Source organism: Nansenia antarctica (genome assembly GCF_963989245.1).
Source record: "Nansenia antarctica genome assembly, chromosome: 9".
NCBI classification, from domain to species: Eukaryota; Metazoa; Chordata; class Actinopteri; order Argentiniformes; family Microstomatidae; genus Nansenia; species Nansenia antarctica.
Window position 1 is genome coordinate 19,451,006 of NC_137679.1, and position 10,026 is coordinate 19,461,031.

Consider the following 10,026-nt stretch of genomic DNA (forward strand, 5'->3'; position numbering starts at 1 on the left):
TGTGTGTGAGGGGACTAAATTATACTGTACTCGCTGAGTGTGTTACAACCTTTTTGTGTGTGCGCGTGTGTGCGTGTGTGTGCGTGTGTGTGTGTGTGTAGGCCTCCCAGGGGGCAGGAAGGTGGAGGTTGTGTTCGTGGACTTTGGCAGCAAGGAGATCCTGTTGGTCTCCGACCTGCGCAAGATCAAGGATGAGTTCTTCTACCTCCCTGCCAAGGTGAGGTCCCACTGCAACATGGTCCATGACCTGGCTCACAGACACACACAACACACACCTTCACGTCCCTGTCCACTGGCCTGGTCGTGAACAAGACGGGTTACAGTTGGCTAACGGGTTAAAATGACCCGTAGTATGTGCAAGTGAGGTATGAAACACGAAAAATGATTGACTGATCTGCCCGTCATTGAAGATATGACGGTGAACAGCTGTTCAAAGGTAATATTTTTTTATTTCGCAGTGTTTTGCTGACCTCTGAACGTACTTCGTAAAGCAAAGGCTTGGATCATAATGTTTGTCTGGTTTGCGTCCGTTGCAAGTGTCGCTGTCTGTCGTTTGCGTCTGTCGGCTGTCTGTCGTTTGCGTCTGTGTCGGCTGTCTGTTTACTTTTGTTTTCCGGTAACCTAACCCTTGTGCGCATGCGGGTCGCTTGGTGTGTTAACACTAGAACAGCCTTAACACTAGAACACCACGTCACCAACTGTCAAATCTTATTTCAAATTTGAAAGTGACAGTTGAATCTAAGTGACAGTTGAATCTAAGTGACAGTTAAGCTCTGTCTGTCACTAGAACAGCCGTGTCTGTGTTACCTACTATAAGAGCCGCCTCGGGGGTCAAATGTAGTGTTGTTCCGATACCATTTTTTGATCCCGATACCGATACCTGACCGTGCAGTACTTGCCGATACCGAGTACCGATCCGATACCACGGCGTTTGAAAAAACAAAACAAAAAAACATGTTTTTTGAGCCGCATACTCACCTCGATGTAAAATTATTGCTAACACTTAGTCTGGCATCGGGTGTTTGGTATCGTGAAAAGTATCAACAAAAATCAATTAACCAACTCAATCAAGGTACCATTTGGTTCTGTAACTAATCATAACAGCAGGGCCGGCCTGTGGGACTGGGGAGTGAAGGCGGTGTCGCCCATCAAAAGAAGAATGTGGCCAGGTACTAATATATGTGAAGGCACACGATTTGTCAAAGTGCAGTTCAATGAATTTGTGAAATCACTTCCATATTCGACTTGGTTTGACACGGAGACTGGCCCGGACTTCTTCCGAGTTATTCCATCCGGGTAGTTTTGAAGCCTGACAAGCAAAGAATGCTGCTAGGGTTTAAACCTTCTAGTCGGAGACTCCTAGCAAAGTTTCTAGCTAAACGCAAGTAGACTTAAAAGTTCTAGACACTGGTTTTTATAACTTTGACAGTCCGGTGTGTGCTTCATGAAACGGGGTTGTTTTTTTTGCTACCATGCATTGGCCAACAGAATTAGTTACCCTGGTGAAAAGTGGGCAAACGTGGCACCATTGTTGAAATCAAAAGTCAAGAACGATAGCTAGTTATTAGTTACGCGTATAACATTACATAGCTCTTCATCCCCAGCAGTGCCTGTCGCTTTGCATGTTCTGTTCATTGAACAGTAGCAGCAACTCAACCACACACTGTCTGTATGAGTAACGCCGGTAAAACAAAACGTACCTTTCTCTGCCACATAATCCTTAGGGGCCATGCTTGCCGATCACAGGTGATGATATACTTGTTAACGGGACTTGTAAAATCCTATTTACTTTGCTCAACTTTAAAAATGGAATGTTTCTCGTGTCTTCACACCGTCACCGGAGACAATTCATTCACCGAGTTGCGGGACGCTGTGGGTGCGTTCGTAAATTCGCTCTGGAAATCTGATCACCACTCAAGGAATGCCTCTTGTCCAATCAAATTGCTTGGTCCCTTTATGACGTTGATACCACTGTGCGCTCCAGCGTTCTAAGAGCGAATTACGAATGCAGCCTGTGCAAAACGCGCATCACAAGTTTGGTATCGGGTGTTATTATTTGTTAGTACTCGCCGATACCGATACCAGCATTTTTGTGCGTATCGGTGGCCATGCCGATACTAGTATCGGTATCGGAACAACACTAGTCAAATGACCATAGTCTTTACAACGGGAAGCTGCTACTTACACACAAAGACCACTAGTTGGCGCGTCTTGTAAACTAGCCTGCCTCCTACACAGAAAAACTGCAAAATAGCTTTATACTAGCTTATCCTGAGGTGATTTTGGAAATGTAAGGATACTGGGTGGTAGAACGCACATATCTAGGAAAAGTCATGAAAGGAGGGTCCTGAATAAATTTTTGGGCTGTTCTAGTGTTAAGCAGTGTGAGCACCGGAGTATGTGGATATGTACGGGATATGTATGGGATATGGGTCATTTTAAGCAGGCGTTAAAAAGAAAGCGGATGTCTGCACTAAATCAGACTAGGCGTTAGGACCTGCGGTGTGAAGGCAGCCTAGGTGGTGAGTGTTCTAGCCGTCAGTGGTTTGAGTGAAGGCTGTGATTGGTCCCCAGGCCCTGCGGTGCTGCCTGGCGGGCGTGGCGCCCCTGGCGGGGGAGGAGGAGTGGAGCGAGGGATGCATCCAGAGGCTCAGGAGCCTGGCGGACCAGAAGCTGCTCACTGCTGTGGCCACCGGTGAGACAGGGGAACACTACCTGTGTGTGTGTGTGTGTCTCTCTCTGATGTGTGTGTGTGTGTGTGTGTGTGTGTGTGTGTCTCTCTCTCTCTCTGATGAGTGTGTGTGTGTGTGTGTGTGTGTGTGTGTGCGTCTCTCTCTCTGATGAGTGTGTGTGTGTGTGTGTGTGTGCGTCTTTCTCTCTGATGAGTGTGTGTGTGTGTCTCTCTCTGTCTGATATGTGTGTGCGTGTGTCTCTCTCTCTGATGTGTGTGTGTGTGTGTGTGTAGAGGTGGTCCCCAGGTCCAGGCCTCTGCCTGTGCGTCTGTATCAGACCAGCGACTCCAACGACCCGACAGAACCTGGAGACCCAGAACCCACCAGCCTGGGAGACCTGCTGGTCTCAGAGGGCCTGGCCTCCCTACCAGGGTAGGCTGTCTGTCTGTCTGTCTGTCTGTCTGTCTGGTCAAAGACAAGATTCTCTCATCTTCCCTCCATTTAGGAGCTGTCTCTGGTCTGTAGCTGATACGGCTCTCGGCTGTGTCGTGCAGAGAGAAATCCTCAGCTATCAGTGCTCTGCAGGTCATGTTTATGGAACGACTACCCCCATGTTTTGATCCTTTTTACTTTGACATTGGCTCTACTGTGGTGTGGTTGTACTGCTCTACTGTGGTGTGGTTGTATTGGTGCCAAGGAAGTCATTTGGTGATTTTAAAATGAAAAGCTGGTGGAGTGGGGATAACCCTTCAGTAATGACTAACAGATGCCTCTCATCCTTTTGAGAGGTAAGATCAGTTCCACTGTCGTTGCCTCCAGCAGGGAGAGAAGCACCGCCACACCTGTGGACCAGGACCTTGTGGAGGAGAACGAGAGGCTGAAGGCAGCACTAGACACCAAGCAGCAGAGCACTCAAAGCGCAGAGAAAGAGCTGAGAGACACCTCCTTTAAGCTACAGGTTAAACATGCAGTGCCCCCCCCCCGACACACACACACATACACTCAGCCGTATAGAGTACGAGCGTAGAAACCTGGCGTGACACATGTCGTGTGGTATCGTGTTCTCACAGGAGTTGAAAGAGGAGATGGTGGTCGTCACTAAAGAGGCAGAAGCTTGCAAGGCGGAGAGGAACGCACTTCAGAGCCAATCAGAGAAGCTGGAAAAGCACCTGCAAGGAGCTATGGTGGAGCTGCAGGTGAAGGCGCATGACCTGCTATGAGAGGACATGCTAGGGACTCTTAATGACCTGCTATGAGGGGACATGCTAGGGACTCTTAATGACCTGCTATGAGAGGACATGCTAGGGACTCTTAATGACCTGCTATGAGGGGACATGCTAGGGACTCTTAATGCTTCATGGCTTGTTAAGATTAGGACTGGTCAGAGGGAAAAAAAAGACAAACAAACTTCTAGCACGACGACTGCCAATGGCTCCAGGCTTGAGCATATATGACTTTTTTCCTGCTATGACTGACAGATGATTCACTTACTTTCTCCTTTCAGAAGGAGAAAGAAGTGGCCGAGCTTTTGGACACGGCCGTGGCCGAGCAGGTCAGCCGCCTGGCAGAGCAGGTCGATGTTCTGAGAGAACTACGGTACCGTAAGATCTGAGAGGCTTGTCCTGAAAGAACACTTGCTTCATATTACGCCTTCCTCCTCCACTACTGTGTCTGGAATAGTGACTCATGGAATGAGAAGAATGAAGTGACAGCACACACACACGCCCTCTTTCTTTTGTATGCATTATTATCATCTTGGCTTCCTTTTATCCATCAGAGAGGGGAACCCATGGAACGCTAGAAGTGACAGCCTTATGCGGTCAATCGGCGTCGTCATAAATAATAGCACCTCTGCCCCTGTTGCCATGGAGAAGGTGGATGTGGCATGGGAGAACTACAGGATCGCTCAGGAGAAGCTGAAGGCCTGTCAGACGGTGAGTTGTCATTTGAGGGGGTGTGCTGTTGCTTGTACACGTCCCTAAAAGAGTACAGTTATTCCTTAACCATACAATTGTGACACAGTCCAATCCCAGCCACTGGTGCCAATGTCTTTTGTCTTGACTTTTGCAGAAGGAGCAACTCGTGGATCTGATAAACGACAGAAATCTGTCACGGAATGCGCTGACAGCCACAGTAGATGCCTTCCTGCAGGAGGCAAAGTGTTTGGCTGTAGGACAGCGTGTGGACAAACTTGAGGTTATTGGAGAATAAAAACTTTAATGCCAACCTTAAATCAGGGGGGTTAGTGTGTAACTGAATGTCGAGTAAGTATGCATTAACATTTATGTCTACAAGCTGCTGCTATCAATAAGTGTTTTTCCTGTATCGCAGGAGGTGAGAGCTTCTCTGACTGCGGTGTTTGGCCCGGCCTCTGTGGAGGGGGTGGTGGAGGATGATGCATTTGAGCAGTTCTACCAGTGGAAGGCAGTCAGAGACGGGACAGACAAGGCCCTCCACGCCTTGTGCACCTGGTCTGAGAATTTAGGCAAGGTACGGTATGACGCCACACCCAGTTAACTAACAGAGAAATAATAATAATAATAATTCATTGTATTTATATAGCGCTTTTCCAAGGCTCAAAGACAATATGGGAAAAACAGAAAAACACAGAAACAACAAGCAACAGATAACATGAGCACATAGAACACAGAGTTAACAAACAGGGAACACAGTAATGCAGCAATGTCCAAGGGGGGAGGGGGGGGTGGTTAGGGGTAGGGGAGATGGTTAGGGGTAGGGGAGGTTGTATGCATGAAGAGAGAGGAGAGAAATGAAGAGGCTTAGTTATGTTCCTGTTATGTTCAATGCACTTCAGACGACTTCTCACATAACATGACTGAAGTCTATAGAATGTGATGTAGGCTTGTCATAGGCTGGCCCGGATTGCTCACTGTGAGTCCATACTGATGTTTAGTTTGGAGTGCTCCTTCTCATATGTGTTCTGTTCAGTTCTTCTGTCTGTCTAGCAAAACAACGGTGACAACGAACGACGTAGCTGTGACTGACCTCATGAAACAGGCAGACGTGAACGTGTGCAAGGAGCTGGAGGTTTCCCGTTCAGTGAGTATGAACGGGAGTCTTGTTTCATTGTTCCTTACCAATCCCTGTATCAGTGACATGTTTATCTATCAGTGTTGTTCCCTCTGTTCATGTGATCAACAACCGAACAACCAGGACAGCGAGATTATGACCGATGCTTTCCACCAAGTGACGCAGCTCATCAAGAAAGAGAAGGAGCTCATAGCTGAGATCACAGACAAACACCTGCTGAGCACCAAGGTGAGGGAACGATGAAATGCACTGAACTGTAAAACATTGTAACACAAACAGTGGTGTTAAAACGTCACGGATTCGCTAAGGAACATTGTGTCAAACAGTTGCAGAAGAGCCAAGTACATTTCACAGCTTTTTTCCCACCGTATACAGTGTTTTGAATAACAGAGCTCTCTCAGTCTTCAGTGTGTGTCTCTCTCCTTTGGTTTTGTCTCATCAGTTTAAGGGGGAGACGCTACATTGGCAGGACGCCACCCCAACCCCAGAGACTCTCCTCTCCATCCAGAAGAGGGTCCGCGGCCTGAGGTACCAGATGAGATGCACACAGCTGGAACAATGCTTTCTCGAGGAGGTGAAAGGCTTTACCACTTCAGTGCACAATGTAGCAACACTATCCAACTTCTATTCTGTGTGTGTGTGTCTGGTGTCATTTGAATAGAAAACATAAAATATGAAAGGCAAAAGGTTAGTTCCAGAGTTTGGTGGTTGTGACCAGGAGATGTCTCCTCTGTCAGGGTGAAGAGCTGGACCTGACAGAGGTTCTGAAGAAGAAGGAGGAAATCGCTGAGACCAGAAAGGCCCTTTTCCAGGAACTTGACAAGGAGAAAGAGGAATATGTAAGGCTTTGTAAGGCTTTGTATGCTGTGATTTCCTCTCATCTATCAGCAAGTAGTTCTGCTTGTCTTCCAGTTCAGTATATAAACCTCAACAAAGTTTGGAAACGTTATTTCAGTCGATTCTTCCTCCCCTTTAATAATACCAATTGGTATTGTATGTTATAGCCTGATAAATGGAAAGCCTGATTAGTCACCTTTACAACGAGGTACAACTTGTAAGGATCATGCATTCGTGGAATGAGTAACACAGCTAAACGTGTGGGTAGCGGCCCAATTTTTTTTGCCAAAATCCCCTGCAATATTCTTCTGTTGGTATTCACTCTCGTTTTGAGCTTCAAGTGCTGGCAGGTGTATGCCAGTCACAGGTGTGTGAATGGCACCTGAATGGCACCTAATTGACAGGAATGATATTCTGGAGCCAGTGGCGATTCCATATCTCCAGAATCTGGGACCTAACTCCATCCTCCATGAGGACAACGCTCGCCCCCACAGAGCCAGGATCATCACAGAGCACCTCCAGAATTTGGGAGTGGAGAGGGTGGAATGGCCTGCCGTGAGTCCAGACCTCAACCCAATTGAACACTTGTGGGATCAGCTTGGGTGCTGTACGTGCCAGAGTGACCAACGCAACCATGTTGGCTGACTTGCGGCAAATCCTAGTTGAGAAATGTGATGCCGTCCCACAGCAGTGTGTGACCAGGCTGGTGACCAGCATGAGGAGGTGCCAAGCTGTTGTGACTGCGTATGGATCTTCCACACGCTACTGAGGTCCCTGACAGTGTAAAATTAATAAAGTGTAAAAATGGCCAATATGTGTTGTTTTTTCCTTATTACTGTGGGAGAGTGCAATCATCCAATCCACCAAGCAACTCAAAACGAGAGTGAATACCAACAGAAGAATATAGGGGATTTTGGCATATTTTTGGGCCGCTACCCACACGTTTAGCTGTGTTGCTCATTCCACGAATGCATGCAAGTTGTACCTCATTGTAAAGGTGACTAATCAGGCTTTCCAACGATATAAAATACAATACCAATTGGTATTATTAAAGGGGAGGAATAATCAACCAAAATAACGTTTCCGAACTTTTTTTGAGGGGTTTATATCCTAATACCAGCCTCCTGTTGACCTTGTAGAGGAGGCTCGCTGCTCTGACGGACGGTAGCTTCCCAGAGCTTCCTCTGCTCTACGCCGAGGCAGACATCCACTGCTTCATGGTGAGCGAAGCCCCCTGCACTCCAACGTTACGCACCAACACAAGTCCCCCGTTTACAGACTTCATAACTTCCTGAATCTGCACACACACGTGTCCAGGTCATTCTGGGTGATGAGTTGGTTTGACGGTCCTCCTGTCCCGTGCAGAGCTCCGGGGGTCTCCTGGTGAAGAGTCTGGACAGGGACATGTTTGATGCCGAGCCCATGAGGGAGCTAAGCGGCCGCCGGCCCCTGGTGTGCACCGAGTACCAGGGCCAGAGGGTAGTCCTCAAGGTAACCACACCCCCTCAAACCCTCGTCCAAGTAGAAACCAGGTATATGAAACCATGTTGTTCACGATGCCCAGACATGAGCATCGACTTTTCAAATGGGGAAAACAAGTAAATCAGTGATCTTGTGTTATTTGACGTGCTTAAGAATGCTGAAATTGACCAACTAAGCACCAACTAAGAGAGACCTTGGCCTTCAGTGTGTGCAGTGTAGATGAGGAGGCTGGGTTCTGTCTTTGGGTTCCTCAGGGTTACAGTGTAGATGAGGAGGCAGAGGCTGGGGTGCTGGAGCGAACCACACTCTTCCACCGGGCCAGGACTGAGAATGGGACTGACGGTGGAGTTGTCCTCCCTCTTCTGGCTCTGTTCTTTGGCAAGGTACTGCCCAGTACACCCTCACGTCCCTAAACAGGACCCCTGTTTTTATGTTTCACACCATCTGTAACATACCTGAGTTCTTGCATTTCTCCTGCCATTGATGCTGGATGAACAATGTTCTCTCTGCAGTCTGACCCTCTTGCCTATGTGATGGTGCCGTACTTCCCCCACGGGAGTCTGAAGGCGGTACAAGCAGTCCAGCCGCTCACTGCCACAGTAAGTCCTCTTCCATAAGTTCCAGCTACATCGAACATCCTCTTGTCCTCTATTGGCGTCCAGTAAACCAACCGACGGTTGTTTCTCACACTCTAGGAGGTTACCATGGTGATGAGGGGTGTGGCCCAGGGACTACAGGCCCTGCAGGCTGTGGGCGTCACCCACGCCTCTCTGAACCCCAACAACGTGTTCGTCCTCAAGCGAGAGCAAGGCATGCTGGGAGACTTTGATTTCACCAAGGCCACTGTAAGTGGTAAACAGGTCACCAGTCATGAGACTGTTATGGAAATTCCACATTGTGTGGAAAGTGGATGTTATTAAAAAAAAAAAAATGCTGTAACTTTTTTAGGCTGCTGTGAATGTGGTTCTGATTGGTTTGTGTTGTGTCCATCTGAAGTGGTAGCTGTGTGTGTTGTGTCTATCTGAAGTATTAGCTGTGTGTGTTGCTCCAGGGGCAGCGGGCGGTGGGCAGGGGGATGGTGGCAGGCTCCATCAGCCTGGTGGCCCCAGAGCTCCGTGACGGCTCCGCTCCGTCTCCAGCCTGCGACCTGTACTCCTTCGGGTGCCTGCTGCTCTGGGTAGGACACCTCCTTCCTATCCGCTCTATCCAGGAGTCCACAGGGATTCACTACGGAACAGTCTGGATGGAATAGAGCAGGAATCTGATGGGGTTCCAGGCAGGCTAGAGGAGATAAAAAAAACATTTTAAAAAGGGGGTCGGGTTGGTACAAGTTCCCTAATCAACTGTTACATATTGCCCTGGAAGTGTTTTTACTGATTGTTCAGTAAATGTATGTGATGGTTTTCATGGCAATGACAATTCTCTGCTCTCAGCTGCACGTCCCAACGTTCAGCGGTGCTCTGGATGACCCTGCCAACCTGACCCTGGATGTGGTGAGGAACACAGAGAGAGCCTCTCCATTCATCAAGAGTTTAGATGTTGTTTCTAAGCCTATACAGTGGATGTGTTTCCTGTTTTCCAGGAGGCCAAACTCCAAGCCCTGCTCCCTAAGCTGTTGGCACGCCAAGGAAGACTGACTGCTGCTCAAGTCCTGGCAGATGACTACTTCCTGAGTGGCCAAGCATGAAGAATAGTAGAGGCAAATGCCAAATATTTGTTTGACTGTTTCACATCTTTCTTTCTTTTGTATTTCTTGTTCTTTACCTTTTGTTGACGTGACAATGTGTCAATTTGGTTTCACAGTATATTGTTTTATATCTTGCCCCCCCCCTCTCTCTCCCTCTCGCCCTCACTGTCTCTCTCCCCCTCTCTCTCTAGTCCCCTTTCTCTCTCTCTCTCTCTTTCTCTCTCTCTCTCTTTCTTGTCCCCCCCCCTCTCTCTCTCCCTCTCGCCCTCACTGTCTCTCTCCCTCTCTCTATCTCTC

The 10,026-nt window shown here is 48.2% G+C and overlaps 1 protein-coding gene across 1 annotated transcript; it reads left to right on the top strand.

Annotated features, from left to right (window-relative positions):
• Positions 1–3,438: 3,438 nt before the first annotated feature.
• Positions 3,439–9,729, top strand: LOC308165445 (serine/threonine-protein kinase 31-like; the record flags this gene model as incomplete). Its single annotated transcript, XM_080539601.1, has 18 exons — positions 3,439–3,630; positions 3,743–3,868; positions 4,177–4,268; positions 4,450–4,606; positions 4,743–4,868; positions 5,004–5,162; positions 5,622–5,732; positions 5,847–5,951; positions 6,166–6,297; positions 6,461–6,562; positions 7,700–7,780; positions 7,926–8,051; positions 8,297–8,425; positions 8,555–8,641; positions 8,738–8,887; positions 9,094–9,219; positions 9,476–9,535; positions 9,625–9,729. The coding sequence occupies 18 exons, from the start codon at positions 3,439–3,441 to the stop codon at positions 9,727–9,729; spliced, it is 2,166 nt and encodes a 721-aa protein (XP_080395727.1).
• Positions 9,730–10,026: the final 297 nt, after the last annotated feature.